At 33.3% G+C, this 18,727-nt stretch overlaps 3 protein-coding genes across 7 annotated transcripts; all 3 read right to left on the bottom strand.

The window, feature by feature from the left end:
- Positions 1-4,049: 4,049 nt before the first annotated feature.
- LOC129284337 (transcription initiation factor TFIID subunit 14b) lies at positions 4,050-6,531 on the bottom strand. 3 transcript variants are annotated; one of them, XM_054919779.1, is made up of 6 exons: positions 6,201-6,531; positions 5,938-6,026; positions 5,628-5,849; positions 5,219-5,406; positions 5,009-5,049; positions 4,050-4,477 (listed from the first exon to the last, which is right to left on the bottom strand). In XM_054919779.1, the coding sequence occupies exons 1-6, from the start codon at positions 6,315-6,317 to the stop codon at positions 4,385-4,387; spliced, it is 750 nt and encodes a 249-aa protein (XP_054775754.1). In that variant the 5' UTR covers positions 6,318-6,531; the 3' UTR covers positions 4,050-4,384. The 3 variants fall into 3 exon arrangements, with proteins under 3 accessions (XP_054775754.1, XP_054775753.1, XP_054775755.1); XM_054919778.1 differs by having other exon boundaries at positions 5,009-5,124; positions 6,201-6,530; XM_054919780.1 differs by lacking the exon at positions 5,009-5,049 and having other exon boundaries at positions 6,201-6,530.
- A 3,243-nt stretch (positions 6,532-9,774) lies between these two features.
- On the bottom strand, positions 9,775-13,837 carry LOC129284335 (uncharacterized). Of its 3 annotated transcripts, none has more exons than XM_054919774.1 (4): positions 13,561-13,837; positions 13,357-13,410; positions 11,503-12,369; positions 9,775-10,357 (listed from the first exon to the last, which is right to left on the bottom strand). In XM_054919774.1, exons 3-4 carry the CDS (start codon positions 12,360-12,362, stop codon positions 10,183-10,185), a joined length of 1,035 nt encoding a protein of 344 aa, XP_054775749.1. In that variant the 5' UTR covers positions 12,363-12,369; positions 13,357-13,410; positions 13,561-13,837; the 3' UTR covers positions 9,775-10,182. The 3 variants fall into 3 exon arrangements, with proteins under 3 accessions (XP_054775749.1, XP_054775750.1, XP_054775751.1); XM_054919775.1 differs by having other exon boundaries at positions 11,503-12,365; XM_054919776.1 differs by lacking the exon at positions 13,357-13,410 and having other exon boundaries at positions 11,503-12,365.
- A 3,552-nt stretch (positions 13,838-17,389) lies between these two features.
- LOC129284339 (uncharacterized) lies at positions 17,390-18,190 on the bottom strand. Its single transcript, XM_054919781.1, has one exon. It carries the CDS (start codon positions 18,146-18,148, stop codon positions 17,585-17,587), a length of 564 nt encoding a protein of 187 aa, XP_054775756.1. The 5' UTR covers positions 18,149-18,190; the 3' UTR covers positions 17,390-17,584.
- Positions 18,191-18,727: the final 537 nt, after the last annotated feature.

The raw sequence follows: 18,727 nt of genomic DNA, 5'->3' as shown, positions 1-18,727 counted from the left end.
AAACATAATTATAGCATAGAATTTTCAACAAGGAAATTTCAATTATACAACTATTATCATGCACTAGTAAGTCCCATTAAAGGCCTTAACAAAAGATAGTTACTCAAAACACAAAAATTTAAATCGCAAAACAAAATATGAGAAAAAATAATTATACATGTATAACATAATTATAATACATAATTTCCAACAAATAAATTTTAATTATGTAACTATCATTATTATGCACCAGGAAGGCTCTCATATCACATAAATTTGACTCACACAAAAGTCTGTACCTAAAAAATGTATTAAATTTTTCATATTTATGGGGTATAACAAACATCTAATATATCAAAAAATACTATTTGCCTATTCTCAAAGACAACAATCAAAATCACATTAATAATATCACACCTATGGGGTATGTCTGTTACCAATACTACAAGATCTTAAGTATCACCAATAATTCACAAAATTACAAGCTTTATGATCTTAGGACAAAAAAGCAAAATAATTTCAAAAATCCTTAAGGTACTTTTAGGAAGTAGAGAACAAATTTGGGACTTAAGTAAAATTTTAAAAGATATCCAAGCATAAATTGGTAATTCTGGAAGAGACTTGGGGGCAAAATGTAATTCTAAAAGTTAAAGATCAACTTATAATTTCTAAAAATTTCATGAGGTCACGAAGTAAACTCTATAAATCTTGGGTTAATGAGGTAGTTTTAATCTAGTACATAAAATGCAATTTATGATTTTTTTTTAAATCGGGCACTATGAAATTGAATCCCCAGGACCTGATTTCTAACCCGGTTCCATCTCCTCTCCAAGCCATAAACCAAAAGCAAGAGGGAACGAATGTTACCAATGATGCACTAGCAGCCATCTCTAATAGTCCTAGAGCTCTCTCTACCGATAGCCATCTCCGACAAATCCACAACATTTTCTGATAATACAAACTAGACATTACTGCATGACCTATGAGGCTGGGAGACTAGCGTTGCAAACCAAAAGCTTTTGGTGATTGACAGTGGCAAATAGAATAGCAAAAAAACAAGAACCTTAACTCAATTATGCCAATTTCTGAAGACGCAATGGCAATGACAATAGAGACAGATGAAGCCAAAAAAGGAAGAGAGAGAGAGAGAGAGATAATATACTCATGTGGCCTAAAAAACTACAATAAGAGATCAAGATTACAGCAACAATAGGCATCAAGCTTATTTGTAAAGGATAATCGAATCTCTTATGAATTTAATTTTCATTGTCATATTTAATAATAATGGAAATGAGAACTAAAAATGCATAAATATGATAAATAAATCAACGAATTTCTATCTAGTTTCTTATAATCTCTATAAACATATTGAATTGAAATATTGCAAACAAACAAACAAATAAACAATATGTGTAACCTAGTTTTAATGCCACATGTTACCATAAGTGTCTCAATTCATATAAGACAAATAAGATTTAAATAAAGTGACGTGCGTACCTGAAAAATTCATGACTCATTATGGTACTTCGACTATTTTAAGTGTAGGCAGACACACAACCTAGTAAATTCCCATAGCTTTTAGAGTGAATATAGAGATAATAGAGAAGATGGAATAATCGCATTATATGGATCACATTAATAATTACTTTAATAATTAATTAATTAATCTCACATTATCATTGACTCAGTTAGTTACAAGATAGAAAATAACTGACTACTACAGGGTTATAGGTTAAGCCTCCACCCATTGGGTTATCTTGTATGGTCCACCTATCATGGTCCATACAAAATTATAAAGATCAATATATTTGGGCTTAATATCTAATCAATGCAAATCTATAACACACACACACACATTTTATAAATATTCCAACATATGGATTAGGAACAATCATCGCAAGTATGATACAAATGGATTTGTATTTGGTAACTATACTCAATATACGTATTGACTGAACCATTGAAATCTAAATCAATGGTTATAAATTTATACTTCACTTAAGATTAATGAATGATTGAGTTTATTCAACTGTTGATTCAGATTTTAATGATTTTTATTGTACAGGCACTCATTGCCTATACTAAATACAGTCATCAAATTCAAATCCTCGTACAAATCATGTTGCTCTAATAGAAAGTACATACTTTGATTTTTGCAATTAATAAAATTAACTCTCTTTCCAGAAAAAAAATTTTAAAAAAAACCAAAGAAAGAAGTAAGGAAGGAAAAGTAGTTTTCAGACAGTCTCTAATATGGTGTTACTCTTGCTTGTAGTTGAATAAACCACATATTGGATTATTTATGTATTATTAGAAAATAATATTAATCAGCGAAAGTAGAATTGAAAATAATGGTAAAGATAAAATATTCAAATATTTCTGATTTAACCAAAAAATATATATAAATCAATACATAAATGAGAAAATTATATATATACACACACACACATATTTATATAATTTATTAAAGATAATGTTTCATTAACATGTTTCGTTCATGGTTCATCAATGTTACTCCCTTTGTTCCTATTTGTAAGAAAAAAAAATTATATCCCACAGTTTAAGAAAATCAATTAATAATATTGATTGTGTTTGAAAATAAAAAAAATTGAATTACAATATCTTTTATTAATTGCATTAATCAAGCCTTCACTAATTTTTTATTTTGATTATGAATAACAAAATTATAAGAGGTAATTTATGAAGTTTGTAATAAATGCATATTGAAAAATGTAATTTTACTTATATAAAAAAACAAAGTAAAAGTGATAGTTTCTCCTATAAATAAAAATAGAGTAAGTATTACTTATTAGGACATTGCTCACAAATGGTGATCAAAGGTATGGTTTGGTTCGATTTTGATCAAAACATTAACCGAATCGAACCAATCGATTTGCACAAAGAATGAAACTTGATCGATATTTTATTAAGGTCGGTTTGGTTCATACATGAATCAAGTTTTAATATTTTCTTGAATCTTTTTTTTCCTTTCATATTTCAAGATCAAGTCACATTCTCAACTTTATTATTTATGAATGAAAATGAATATCATATCAAAAATAAAAATATTCAAATCTTATTATTAGTAAACATCAGAGTATATGCATTAATAACGTTAACACGAGTTAAATTTAATTAAAAATTATCTTAATGTCTATAATGAAAAAAATTGTTTTAAATCAATAAAAGAAAAATGTGTTCCAGTAGCATGTCGTGTTGTACTTCCTCCGTTTTATATATAAGAGAAAAAACTATATCATACGGTTTAATAAAATTAGTTAACTATAATAGTTATGTCTGAAAATAAAAAAATTAAACTAAAATACCCTATGTTAATCAACATAAACATGCATTAATTATTTCTTGTTAATATAAATTATGAGGGATGATTTAAGAAATGTGTAATAAATGCTTCTTGAAATATGTAATTTTGTTAATATAAAAAAAGTAAAAAGTGATAGTTTCTCTTACAAAGAGAAATGAAGTAGTATTTGATTTTTCCTAATCAACAACGGCAATACATATCTCCTTAGTTTGGACCATCTTTTACTCTAAAAGTAATTAGCAAAATTGAGAAAAGTAGGGTTAGTGATTCTATTAAAGTTTCTTGAATTTGGACTGAACTTTAACTAAGGTTAAAATTTAAAAATAATATATACTAATTAATAGTCTAATATTAATTATAAAAAAACACACTTAAAAATATAAAAATAAAAAAACATGGTTCAAGTTTGGTTAAGATTTCAAATGAACAAAATAAAAACTTGAACCAAATCATTTAATTTTTAAATTTATAAAACCAAACCTTACTAATGATCAGTTTTATTTAATTTTGATTGAATTGATTTGGTTTGATCAGTTTTATTTAGGTTTGCTCACCCTTGCAGCTTACCTAACTTTCTGTTATTTGTCAGCAACTTGCTTGAGAATTTGCACACATTTCGTTGCAGCAAGTGTGAATTCTGCTGTGATGAAATGCATGACCATCTACAAGTATCTAAACTGAATTTAATTTTATAGAATATTATTATTGTCATTGGCAAAATATTCCTATTCTGGAAATTCAAAAATAATAATAATAACTTGCATCTCATATAGTATTTCCTTTTATTGGCCATCATCCCTCATGGTATTGCCGATGCATAGTTATGCAGAATACCAAATCAAAAAAAAAAAAAGGATAATCTATTTTGCTACACAACTGCCACGTACCATATGCTTTGCTGAGAAATAACGAGGGCAATCTCTTGCCTTCTACAAATCGAAAGATTCGACTCAATCTACAGAGTCTTTCGTGTTGAGATGATATGCATATTAACAGAGATGATCATGTAGAACCAATATTCAATATTGTACATATTAAAAGATATTGACTCCACAAATTTTCAACAGAAATCATGTACATTCAGAAATCATAACCAGAGGCTGGTTTTGACAGCGGAGTCAACCCGTCCATCAAACTCAACTGTCTTCTCAGCTTAACAATGTGAGCTTGCACCTAGCACATTGGAAATATTACCAGCTCAGAAACCCCAACCATGTTTACAATTACAATATGGTCTTGCACGTGAGATATTGATTCAAGATGAAAGAGGGAATTTTCTTTTTTTTTTTAATGCAAAAAGGGAAAAATTGAATTTTCCCAATAGAAATAGAGGTCCACATGTGCCAATGCAACAGGAACAGAAAATGGGTCCTCATTTAGTGCCCAATCCCCGAAAGTGCAAGGCAGGGGAAAAAGCAAGAGCCACACACTTCACCAAATTCACCGTATGATAAAAGCCTCCTAAAATACTTGGGACAACATAATGCAGGCAATTCAATCATCTCAGAGTATAATAAAATAGCTTACGTTAAATACAAAAATAAATAAATAAAAGAGCTTATAAATAACAAGTAGTCTTACCAAACAAGTGAAGAATGGATCAGGGAATCGATGATGTTTTCAAATAAATATAATTACCATAACATAATGTTGCTCTAAGAAATGCTTTCTAACACAAAAAATGAGGTAGTTAGTAACTTCGACCTGCTGGCGTGCCGCTGCAAGCTTTAAAAGCTCATCAGCCTCTGAAAAATTCATGAACCACTGGCTCAGAGGATGGTCTTTGGTATCAGTTCCGTCGTTTTCACTGACCCTCTCAACTGGTACAGCAAGAGGGGGGGTGGGGGTGGGGAATCGATCAAATGAATACTTCTGGAAAATAAAATATTGCCACAGCACTACTCACAAACTCACCACGACTGGGTAGATTAACGCTGGCAGGAAGCCGAGGCACAATAACCGCAGGGTGATTCTGCGCACGTGCCAGAAAAGCTTCATTCGGGTCAGGAAAAACAATTTCATTGTAAGATTCAACTACAACAGGTTTCTTGGTGGACTGCGGACCCGATTCATCCTCTGGATATAATTTCAAATGGTGGTACCTAGGAAAAAAATCCAGTAATCCAGTAAACAATATATACCTATATATAAAATTTCAATCCGAGGTAACTGCGTAATTACTGTGCAATTATTCTTTAAATTTTATTGATGGTCGTGCTTTTTAAAGATTTTATTGATGTTCTAGTTACTTAAAATATGTTAAAAAATTAGTTCTCGGCTAATCAGCCAATCTAATATCGGAAATTCAGAGCAAATGACTCACAAATCCAACTGCTTATCGCAGACATCATTGTGAAAAAAGAGGGTGATGGCGATTTCAAATTCACCCCAGCCGCATTCCGATAGTTCGAATGGCGGTGATTCAACAGCCCTCGTAGGGTTGCTAAAACTAGGATGCAATTGAAATACAACCCGCTTAATGACCGCCCCAAGATCTTCGTTCGACGCCCCACGTACATAGACCATCCACTTATGCGATTGAGACCTGGAATCAGTGAGGCATTAGAGACAATTGCAAAATTCATAGACGCATAAAAAAAGAAGGGACCCAGACAATCAGCGATCGAACTTACTCGCTAGCCTTCCTGCCAAGATAGAAAGCTATAGTCCCATATACTATTGGAACACAAATTTCAACATCTTTAACTCTCTTATTTGCATTCTGCAACATCCAGAAATGATAACTATCTATAAAAAGAGAAATCAAATTTCCAAGAACAATAAACCAAACTTCTCGAGTCAATTCAAAACGAACATGAAGCGAAACAATAACGTAGGAGTGATAGGGTTGAGAAATTGTAAGCAAAAACTGGAGAGGGGGGGAGGGAATGATCACCTTCTTGTCAGCGTCATCAGAAGGTAATCCAATTTTGAGACGAGATAGCTTAGAGGCAGAGGAGCCATCATCGGGGACGTGATCAGCTTGTTTTCTGAGGGGCAAGGGGTGAGACATTATGCAGTAAAAATTGTGAGAAATACAGGCAAGGGATGATCGGAAGAAGGGTAGGAGTTAGGGTTTTGAGAGGTTAGAGAGGAGACAGTGGAGGTGGAGGGCGTACTGTGCTGCGTTTGCTGCGCCTGGCTTTCCTTTGCCGTCTTTCTGTTCTTGCTGACATTCTAATTTTCTGTAGCTTTTCATTTTTGTCCTCCATACCAAGTCAGCGCCCAAAAATTACTACCACTTCTACGTATGCGAAGGGACTCCTTCAATTCTCTTTATAAATTATTTTTATTAATTTTATTAATATTAATATAAAAAATTAAAAGTATATAAAATTTTAATTATATTATTATATAATAAATTTAAAAAATAATATCATATTATTTTTTATAAAAAAAATTTAAAAATAATTTTTAAATATTATTTAAAAAATCACACCATAATTTAAAAATAAAGTTAAATAAATTTTTTAAAATATTTTTTATAAATAAAATTAAAAGGAGTACGTTCAATCGCCCTCCAAGGCTTTCCTTTTTTATTATTTCTTATCTTTGTTCAACTGTTTAGACAAAGCCCCGTTTGATTATTAAAAAAAATTTATGATGAAATGGATTGAAAATGAAAAATAAAAATAATATGACTAAAACAATAAACCATATTTATATAGGAGAAAAGATAATTAATTTATGAAATTGAGAATCATGATTTATAAAATTTTTAAAAAGTGTGTTAATTTCACATTTATAATATATATTAATAAATTTTATTATACTTACTATGAGGACAAAGGAAATTTGGTTTATTTTTGTATTAATTTTTTTAATCTATTTTATTCCATTCCTTTCTACTAACCCAACATGATCTAAGCATGTTCAATCTTGCATTTGTTCCAACTAATCTGATTTTATCTCGATCATATCAAAATGAATCTTTTCTGACCTAAAAAAAGCAAGACAGGTTTTGTGGGACGAGATAAAATAAAGGATTACTTTGAAGACATCTCGTCTTGCCCCGAATAAGTTATATATATATATATATATATATCTATCTATGTATGTATGTATGTATGTATATTAAATATATATATTAAATATATTAATTATGTTAACAGAAATTATATTAATTATAATTTCAATATTTGCAATTCCTTTTAAAAAGTAGGAAAAACATAATTTCAAGTCTCTATACTTTATTCGTGTTTTGCTATTAATTCCTACACTTTTTTTTAGTATTTTTGGTTCTTGTACTTTTATTTTTTCATTATTTTAAGTCCTTTCAAGGTTTTAATATTTTATTCATGGAGGGACCTAAATAATAAAAAATAAAAATACAGAGATCAAAAATATTAAAAAAATATAGGGAATAATAACAAAATACAAGCAAAGTATAGGGATCAAAATTTATATTTTCCTAAAAACTATAAGTTTTTCATACTTAAAATTTTAATGAGATCGAGTATGCAGTACAAGGTAATCTCTCTTTTTTTTAACAATATATTAATTATATGAATATAATTTATTCTTATGCTCTTAAATATAATCTCTTTTACAATATAATTTTTTTTACAATATATAATTTTTATGCTCTTAAATCTTGGTGAGTCATTGCAAGCTTGCAATATTAATAATTAAAAAAAAAAGTGCTCTTGAAGAAAAAATTTCAAGATATTTTTGTCTTTTTAATTCATAATTTTATGCTCTTGAATCTTGATGTGTCATTGCAAGCTTGCAATATTAATAATTCAAAATTGAGAGGCAGCTTTCTCATCCAAATTAATAAGATTCTCAAAAATAATTGTCCAGTTCTAAGATTGAGTATTGTTCTGATTACATTATTACAGTAGACACTAGGCATTTGGGATCAGGGAATGAGGCGTGTGTAAACTTCGTTGTCAAGTCAAAATACCCTTGAAGACTTCGACAAAACCTCATCTTACATATGGAGAAAGAAAGCAAGATGACAAAAAACATTTTTGGCTGGGGCCGTGGTTCTACCATGACTCATGAGAATTGAGGGGATGAGATCAGAGTTGGCAAAAAAAGCTGAATCTATCAAACTAGTCCGTTTACATCCTAAAATAATTAAGATTGTGCTATTAAATTAGAGGGTATAAATAAATTTTGAGTTTGAAAAGAACTGGTCTTAGGTGTGATTATTTATTTTTTTTAAAACATTAAGTGTTTATCATACTTCAAGTCTCTTATCAATAACTACAATCACTTTTGATGATACATTTTATGTATATTTTAAATGCTTTGTCAATTAAAATTATTATTTTCTAATCTTATTTTATTTTATTAGCATTTAAGTAATATTTTTTTAATCTTTTACAAATTATAGTGTAGGATTATCAAAATAATTATGAGTATGTATGATTTTTTATGGATAAGTTTGAAGTAAAGAATTATTTGGGTAAATCAATATCAAGTCTCATAATTTGATATTGAACTAGTAAAAGAACAATCGACATCAATTTTCAATTCTTTCAATGATAATTATTGATATTTTTAATATTTTAATTATTACTATGGCTAATGAATTAGTTTTTAGTATTGGTTCATATATTTTGATAAAATATTAAAGTTCTTTTCTTTTAAATAATGTTGCCTATTGTTTATACTCATAATTGATCGCACAATTTTGATAATGTAGCTATGATATTGAATTTAAATGTTTAAACTTTATAGATTTGTTATGAATTTACTTAAATTTATTTTTTAGATTTAATTTTATGTCTAATGTCTTTTTTTTAGAATTATAAGTGTATTTATTAAGCTTTTTAAATTAAAAAAACATATTAGAGCTGAAGCCCATAACCCTACAACTTTAAAGGCTATGGATAAGCTTCAAAATTAAGAATCCTAAAGCAATTTCTTATTCAATCCTTTTAGATCCTAACTCTTTAAGAGCCAACTCTAATTGTTAACCCTAAATTATATTTATCTTGGTCAAGAAAATTGGAAAACACACCCTTGTTAGAAATGAACGGGACAAATGCTTGTGTTTGAAATGTTGGCATCAACATTAATCTCATCTTCAATATTTGTTTATATATTTCCCAAATCTGACAAAAAATACATATTTCTCAAATACTTTAACTTTACGTGTTAAATTTATCATTCACATCAGATAAGTTGCGTCCCCACCGCCCCCCGCCCCCTCAAAAAAACAAAAAACAAAAAAAAAAAACAAAAGAAAAACCAAAAACACCACCCTTCCATTTACGTTACCCCAAATGAATAGCTTCCTTGGTTCCTTCTCTAAAGACAACTTTTGCAGCGCAATGATTCACAAACATTGAGAACTCTCCTGATTCAAAATTTGATGCTACAAGGTATAACTGGATGAGCACAATTTTGATTTTAAATTATAACAAAAAAGTAATATTATAAGCTTGTTAAATTTAACACCTTCAACTCATTCTTCTAGAAGACCAATGCAAAATAAGAATTTCACTTTTAAATGTCAGTTAAAATTAGAACCCAACGATTCCTTTTTTGAACCTGAAACAAGATTGTTGGTTCACTCATGACTCACAATTATATCAACATGACCGCGATCTATGATGTGGTCTTCAACATTTGCTGCAAATATTGACAACTTAAATCTTTTTTCCCCTTATAAAAGAGCAAACCCAGTTTCCACTTCAAGTACAAATTGTCTTTGACGATTAATTTCAACAAAAGGCACAATCATGGCACCGGAGAGTGAAACAAAGGCACAAGTGATGAAAGTAGTCCTTCCTTGCTGCTCCTTAAGGACGAGAGGGCTTCAATCAAGTTGATAAGTGCAATACCCAGTGAAGCTCCCCTTGGATGCCTTCCGCGATAAGCCGGAGGCGCATATCATGCAAACAACCTGTAAGGTACAACAGCATCTACAAGTTTGAAGCGCTCAATGCCATTACCTTGCATTGTTCATTCAATGCCAGAAGTTGAGCCTCTTTCTTGTCAAGCAGAGAATTCAACCTCACATTCTCCTCCATGAGTTTCTGTACTTCGGCCTCTTTTTGCATTTTCTCACCCTCCAGTTGTGTAGTCTTTTCAACTAGCCTGATCCAGAGCAACGCCAAGCAGTAAGACAATACATATCTAGATAAAACAGAACTTCATGCAAGAGGCGCGAAACCAAATTTGTATATGAGAACAGATCAGTTAATGAACTGACATAGTAACAACTAACAAGCTTTAACCTGACATGAGAGCTTAAATTAACGTTTTAAACTGAGATAGTAACCACTGAATGTATTTTTAAAAATCAATTGTGCCTTTGTGACCAGAACTTGTTTCCATTTGAAAAACCCCAGGAAACGCCAACAAATTCAACCAACTTTGAAGAACGAAATTATTTAAAGAATCCATGAAAAGCAGCTTGAACAAAGGACTCACGTTCAAAGGCACGATACTAACATTGCAAATGCATGGATCAACATATTGAAACATTTTGTATCATACAAGAATAAATTCCATATATCATATATTACCAACGAAAAGTTAAGAACCCATGTTTTCAGTTGCTACTGCAGGCAGTAAGAAGCAGGACAAATGCAAGCTAAATTAATCCAAAGTCAAACATGGTAGACATGCCTAAGTACAAGGACAAAGATGGAAAGTTCCTAGAAGCTGATATATCATATATCTACAAATAAACATAGCAAATCCTGTAGGATGTTCATATGTTGCACTCAAAAATTGCATCATTCAGCAAAATGCAACAGGAACATTATAGCTCATTGGAGGATGAGATCTTCAAATAAAAGCAATAAACACAGCACATATAACAATGTTTCTCACTCCATCACAAACGATCTCTTGTTAAACAAATTGAAAATAAATGGAATGAAAAATAGAACAAGAAAAGTAACCTTGAAGGTAGAAAATGACTCCTGTGTCCCTACTTATGAAAAATATATATACATAGTTAAATAATGATTATGAAGATACAATGAACATTGCACAGAGGAGTTCCCATTTTCTAACTAAACAACCTGTGATGCTCCGAAAGTTTTGCCAAAAGAATAAACAATTTAACAAAATTTAAGCAATTAGTCCAAAAACATGGACATGCTGTCAAGCAAACAATAGTTAGCCACAGAAATCAAGCAAGAAGTTTACTCTGGCATCAATAGTTGATGCAGATCAAACACTTGAAAAGGCATAGAATGAAAGCATATTGTAAACAGCACATAGATACTCACCGTTCAAACAGCCTCTCAATAGTTTGAAATTGCTTTTCTGAAGAAAGTAAGGTTTCTCTTACAGATATTAAACTGCTGACATATGATTTCAGAGATTCAAAGTCTCGTTTCACTCTGCTGAGCTCCTGCTCATTTTCAGCAGCTCGCTGTCTCTGTCTGGTGGTTTCTTCCACCAAATCCTCAACCCTTTGCCGCATTTCATTCAAAATACTATTTGTTCCCACAGCAAATCGTTCCATCTCCTCTAATTTCATAGACATACTCTCTAACTGGGCAGACTTCCTCTTAATTTCCTCGTGACCTAAGGTTACTTTTTCCTTCTCAATTGCAGTTTCAGATTCCGCCAACAAAACCCTTTTAACAAGGGTTTCCATCACATCTGCAACCATCTGAACGGACTTAAGTATTTCACCTACATAAGCTGCATCTCGTTCATCCACTGAACCATGCTGCCTGTTCATTACTATCCAAGATTCTTCTTCTGGACTGTCAAATGAAGAAACATCAACATTCCTAGACCAACCTGATAATGGTATCCCATTTTTGTCCACAAGCCCTACCCCCTCTAGTTGTTTGATGCCACAAGATGTGTGGGCTAAATGAGGAACAGCCATGATTCTAGCCTTGGATTTTAAATAGGTCAATAATGTAGCAGTAGTTTTGACTCTCCGCCACAGAACATCTAACTCCTTTTTTGCATCTTCCTCTGAACCCTGTATGCAAGCCTTGACCTCCATAACTTTTTCTCGCAGGACATCCAGCTGAGATTGGTTTCTTTCCACCTCCTGCTTCCACAATTCATCAGTTTGGCTTGGCTCAGGCTTCGAAGCTGGCATGTCAATATCTTCATTTGCTGCCATGCCCTGTCTTAAGTTGGATAGAAATATGACAACTTGACATTTTAAATAGTCATGATAAAAATAGTTCTAGTCATGAAGTAAGTGTATCAGCACAAAGATAAGCCTAAAGAATCTATGGCGTGAAAAGATGTTATAAATTTACAATGATACCAAGACAAATGATGTATGACAGATTACCACGAAACACAAAGGAAGACATGCATAGCATAAGTATTAAACAGTTCCAGGACTAAAAGAAAGCAATGCAATATGATGAACAAATATTGGAATAAAACAAATCAAAGCACAGCCTATGGCATATCTATATTATTCTAAACTTTAATTATACATGCAATTTAACCGTATCAAACTCATCAATACACTTCAGATAGTCTAAAGCAAAAGTGTATCAAGCGTACATGCTGCTGTTTTGAAGCTTCAGAAAATTTACACCATCAAACTATATACGAACTCTGGAAAAGAACTTAATCGATATAAGACATTAAATGTTCAATAGACTTCAAATCAAATTGGCAGGACGTCTGTATCCATCATTTGTCCAGTTATCACTTCATAATGTCTTCACCATACAGCACATATACTATAATAGTCCTTCAGATACTGAACTTTATGATGTTCGCTAGCACAAGTATATCCGAGTACACCTATTGGTGAAACTAGATGTCACTGGGCAAAGTAAAGCCACGGAGTAACTGCTGTGTAGCTGCGCCTTTGTTGCCAAAAATTACTTCGTTTCTAATAATACAAAGCATAACATGAAAACACATTTGACATCGAAGTATTTTTCATTGATAGAACCATTTTTTTCCTATGGAAAGAAGCTAAAATTTGAAGCTGTTACAGTTCAGAGTTCCCTCAAAGCATTCCAAACAGCACCCATCATCAAAGCAATACATCAATCAAGTTATCTCAATACAATGAACTCACAGAACATAAAATAAAAAACTAAAAACCCTAATAACCACATTGACAGGAAAAGGAGAAACTGAGATACCACGAATTTGGGTCTTCGCTGCTTCAAAGTGATATAAACAAATGAAATTGAACCCTAATACAGAAAAATGAAACGGAGAGATCAGAAATTAAAATACCCATCAAGAGTAGCTAAAAAATGATATGGCAGGCTGAGAACGCTAAAACAAGGAAGGCGGGGGGAAGCAGAGAGAATTGAGAGGGAATCTTGCAAGGGGCAGCGTACCAATGGGATTGAAGAAGAGAGAATGGGAGGAAGGGAGATAGGGGGCGTGCTTGGATGAGAAGCGAGGATCGTCCTGGTCGGAGTTGGATCGTGCTCTTCCAAGCGGCACGCTTTTCTTCTTTCTTGTGGAAAAAAGAAGGCAATCTGAACCAAAAATCTGAAGATGACCAGTAGGTGCTTCCTTGCCCCCCCTCCCCTTTTGGCTTTTCAGTTTTTACCTCTCCCTCTCTCTCTCTCTCTCTCTCTCTAATCTCCGTTTCCCGGTTTTTAAATTAGAAGTGCCCATATGCGATGATTATTGAGAATATATAGACAGATATTGCCATACACAATGCCTTTGCCATCAATTTTGTATATCAATTCGTCTTTTACGTTAACTTTGACTTCAAAACATGGTAATTACTTCCAACAATTCAATTGCTTCCGTTCTCTTTTCGATATCATCCTTGTCAAGGAATCTTAACATTCCAAATTTAAAAATTTTAATTTATAATCCTTTAATTTTACTTATAAATCACATTTAAAAAAAATTAATTTCATTTATAAGTCAAAGTGATGCTTTTTATATAATATTTAACAAGTATTTTTAAAATTATCTTTCACAAAAAAAATAACATGGTATTATTTTTTAGATTTATTATATAAAGATATATTTAAAATTTTACACACTTTCATTCTTTATATATATTTTTTGCATTGATATTAACAAAATTAATAGAAATAATTTATAAAAATAATTGGAGAAGTAACATTTAAATAATAAATTTATTTTCTTTATTATCAGTTATATTTAAAAATATTATCTCTAGATTCAGTCAAATGTAAGACGAGTTGAGAAGGTCTGAAATTGTTTCCATTAATTTAAAAAACATGTTAGTCATCCATTGATATTCCAATGATAGTAAGATTTTCCTTTATATTTTTTGGGTGGAATAAGGGGAAGAGGGGATTAGAGTGCTGCCCATAAACCTTTTTTTTTTTTTTAAACTCATGACTTAATATTTAGAACTTCCCTGTGATATTTTGTTTGAAAAATTCAAGGTTCAACTCATAATTTAATTTGGACTCATAATAAATAAGGATATCGTGTATTACATAAATGAAATTTAAAATAAGTTGTGTCCTTCAAGATTTATTTTTAGATAATTGTCCTATAATATAGAGTCTTAATTCAATATATTATATGATTCATGAACAATGCAATTTGTACTATATAAGCAATGACATGGGAAATGGAAAACTAAAACCATGTACATCAAAACTCTTCTCTGGCTAGTAGCGGTAGAAAAAACTCTTCTCTAGTCAGTGAAGAAGAAACGAAAATTATCATCTTAATAAAACGTTAGCGGTTGAAAAAAACATTCAATATAAAAACTGGAATCTTTTTAACTCATTTCTCAAATTTCTACGAATTTTTTATTTAATGGTTATGATACGATGACATTGTTTTTTTTTTTTTGGAAGACTATGAAACTTTAAAAAAGAATAGAACAAGTAAAATATCATAGGTTAGGTGGAGAAAGTATAGCAACTAAATTATAAATCTACCAAACATGTAATGTAACTGACAAGAATGGCCATTGCAGCCGCAGCGGAGGGATTTTGGCGGAAGAGAATAACATATCCGTTTTGCCGCGTTCTCCACCCTGACTTCCCAAAATGCCAAAGCCAAATGCCCTCATTTTTATTGCTTCCCTCCCTCGCTCCGTACGCTTCGTTTATTCTGAAAGCGTGTCGTATTGATACGGATCAATGAGAAGAAGGACTGGGATTGCTGTGGCTTTGATATTAATAACTGAAACCATGCCTTTATGCGGTTCTGCTTCTGCGATCATTTTATGAAGCAATCCCGCCTTCTGTTGCTCTGGTCGGGAGTCTAACCAACCGCCCCCCCCCCCCCAACCGAAAAAAAAAAAACAAAAGAAAAGAAAAAATTGCCCCAGTTGACACTACAGAATGGAGATCGAACAAGCACAAATTAGGCCCTCGCTGTTTACTTTCCCCTCACTGTTTCGACGTTTCTCTTATACTTGACTTTGAATTTCCAGGGTTTTGAATCTCCCTCCACTCTGACCCCTTCTTTTTCCAGTTCTATGAAATTTTTTTAGTGTGCTAGTCATTTGTATGCAGTGGTCTGCTTATATGGGATCCCAGAGAGTAAATTTAAATGATGAGTTCAGTGACGGATTTAGGGGGGACAAGCAGGGGTGCCCCCCGGTACAAAAGTTGGGTTTAATTTGCATTGATTTTGTTCGTTAAAAATGCTAATATTAACTTTGGTCCCCCATTATAATATAGTCTTGCATTCCCCCCCCCCTTCAAATTTTGAATGGGTTCTGGATCCGTCCTTGGATGAGTTGATGTAGTGCTTGTGACTTAAAGTTGGCAGGCCTTTGATAAATTTGGCATGTATGCTAAGGTTCATGAGTCAGCATTCATTCCTTGTTTATGAGATGGCCTTCATACTAGCCATCTTTCTTGTTCCTATTTAAAGTATGGTTTTTCCTTTGAGGTTTAGGGGTGGTTGTAGGGCCATTAGATATCTGTTTGTGTAACCTCCTCCTTTTTGGTGTGAACTATGCGGAAAGGAGTTGGAATATATTGGCCTTTAGTCATCTCGTGGTGTATCATATGACCATATGAGAACGGTCTCTTTCATAATTTCACCGTGGCTTACATCCGGAACATTTATTAGCTTGGAACTAACAACTGAGCGCTGTTTTACAACATGGATAGATGCTAGTTAGTTGCATGCTATGAGTTTCGAGACAAAGATTTGCACGGTTAAAGCTTGGCTTGATTCAGATAGTTTGCTTTAAGCTGGCAAGCTGTTCGGCAACCATTTCTCTTGCCCACAGTGATATTAAATTCTAGAGTCGTATTCGGCATACTTTCCCCCTTCTCTTATTGTACTATACAGTATATCACTACAACAAAGTTATCTCGCTCAGCTCATTAATTTTCTGCTGCTGTTTAATTTTGCTTTAGAACCTTGTAACTCTTCAAGACAGTTCTAAGCATGCCACCAAGCATTAAGACATGCGCTTTTCATAAATTGCTGGCCTTTTCCATCAGCAATAAAACAATGCGCTGTATTAGTATGGCTGTTTGATATTTGATATCATGTGACAAATCGAGAAGAAGGGCTTGCTGTCAACTTGTTTGAGATTCCAGGTCAAAAACTTGTTTGACATCTTTTTGCTTTTTGTTTGTGCATTTGTTGGGCGTTCGACATGACGGTCAACATATGCACGGCATCCTTTTGTTCTGGCCGTGTTCTTAACATTACTGACGCTTCTGGGAGATTTGATGTATACAGATTGCAGGAAGGACAATTATCTTTTCGGATTACAGCCTTTACAGGTTGTTCTTTAATTTGACAATAAGGCTGATGCCATGATGCTAGTGGATGACGTATTTAATTGGCTCTATGTATATGTATATGAATTTAAGATTTCCCTCCTCCTGTCATTAAGCTCATTAAGAGATGGCTCTTTGAACTCAGAACTTTTCTTTTGCAGGCTTATCAGACTTGGGTGGATGGGATTGGTTATATTGTATTATAGTCGGTAATCAAAATTGAACTGAACAGAGATTGACCTTTATTTCCAGTTGTCAAACTCACCGCAAGGCACCCATGCAAGCAGTCAGTGTTGTGGTGGAACAATATTGGATTTCCAGCATTGAATTGTTTTTAAGTCTTTGAAAGATGTACACTCGCTACATTTATTTTCCATTTACTATAAACAAGATTTTGGTTGGGCTATTGAAGCTATAGGTTATCTTCCATTCTTCATTTGTTATGGGCCGCGGATTAAAGAATAGGATATTTGGACATGAAAATCATATATTCTATGCGACTTTAATCATGCAGAGAAAAAGGAATATTTGATCATGAGCTCCTGATCATTGTACTTCTACTTCTGTGAAGAGTAACATAATCTTGTTATGTGCATCAAGATGAAAAGCAAACCAATATGTTCGTCCGAGGAAGCAGTACTGAGAAGTCACAACTCTTGAGAGATCACGAAGATCCCTTGAATATAGAAGAAGGGGAGAGCGGAGGAGAATCCAGTTGGTAAAGATTAAGGGACGGCCCCACAAACCTGAACAAAATCCAAGCCCCTATCATTATGAAGATGGAAGCGTATGCAAACTTATTGAGCCAAAACAGTAAACCCTTCTCTCCCATGTACGACTCAATTGCCTTCTCTGTCAAGCTCATGTCCTCCCACTTCTTTGGGTTACTCCCTGAAACCTTCGCCTTGGCAGATTGCGCGGCGTTCGAGGCGGCTCCGTCACCCCTCTCTTGCCTGGCCTGCCTTCTTGACCTTCTTCTGAAGCGTACTTCCACAGCTCCTGGCGGTGGCATGGTCGGTGACTGAACCGAGTCCGGCACGCCGTTACCACCATCGTTAACGCTTGTGTCGCCACTATCAGGGGCACTACAAGCGATGGGATTGAGTTTGAGCAAACGTCGTCGCGGAGGGAAGAAGGCGCCAGAGTGCTTGGGCGTCGATAGGATGGTGAGGAAGGGTGAGATTGAAGAGATGGAGCCGGTGCTCGAGTGACATGTCCATGGCTTCATGGGATGGTAGGAAATGGTGAAGCAGATGAACGAGTGGTTGGACTTTGCTCGTCTCTTCTTTCTTATCCTACCTTTGGGTTGTTTTGGAATTTCACAACCTGTTGTTTCATCTCATCTCAGGGCTACTTTTGTTTGGGCTCAGGCTGGAAAATCAATCTACAACATGCTCGGGCTTCATTGCGGTCTCACAGGCCCAAACGCATGTCTTATATGTTTAAATCTCAATTTTTACGGCCCAAGACAAAACGAAATCAATCTGCAACACGCGCAGGCTTCGTTGCTGCCTCACACGCCCACACGCATGTATATATTTTTAAATGTTAATTTTTATTCACGCGCCGTCTCACCCTCGTCGTTTGATCATTGAGCTAATTTCTTCTTATATTTCTAAATCACTTCACATATCCCACTCAGTACTCACATGTATGGGTTTCTAACTTTATGGTTCTTGCTGTGAGCACGTCCTCTATGTTTCTTGGTACAATATCTTTTGCTTGAGGCATTTATATTTTGGGAGAATGATAAAAGAGAGCCCTTTTTTAAAAGAATTAATAGTGTTAAACTCTATAAGTTTATAAT

This window comes from Prosopis cineraria, unplaced genomic scaffold (genome assembly GCF_029017545.1).
Source record: "Prosopis cineraria cultivar Desert tree isolate PC_DT_omini unplaced genomic scaffold, ASM2901754v1 PC10, whole genome shotgun sequence".
Lineage (NCBI taxonomy): Eukaryota > Viridiplantae > Streptophyta > Magnoliopsida > Fabales > Fabaceae > Prosopis > Prosopis cineraria.
Note: the sequence above shows the minus strand (reverse complement) of the source record. Positions and strands in the feature narration are given on the sequence as shown.

Bases quoted from the DNA above. Each gene is read 5' to 3' on its own strand.
- LOC129284339 (XM_054919781.1), bottom strand. From the start codon at position 18,148: ATGAAGCCATGGACATGTCACTCGAGCACCGGCTCCATCTCTTCAATC.
- LOC129284337 (XM_054919778.1), bottom strand. From the start codon at position 6,317: ATGTCTCACCCCTTGCCCCTCAGAAAACAAGCTGATCACGTCCCCGAT. The intron at 5,407-5,627 runs GTGAGTCATTTG...TTTTTTTCCTAG, and splicing joins TGCGATAAGCAGTTGGATTT to GTACCACCATTTGAAATTAT. The intron at 4,478-5,008 runs GTCGAAGTTACT...CCAATGTGCTAG, and splicing joins TTGCAGCGGCACGCCAGCAG to GTGCAAGCTCACATTGTTAA.
- LOC129284335 (XM_054919774.1), bottom strand. From the start codon at position 12,362: ATGGCAGCAAATGAAGATATTGACATGCCAGCTTCGAAGCCTGAGCCA. The intron at 10,358-11,502 runs GTGAGTATCTAT...GCTCTGGATCAG, and splicing joins ATTGAGAGGCTGTTTGAACG to GCTAGTTGAAAAGACTACAC.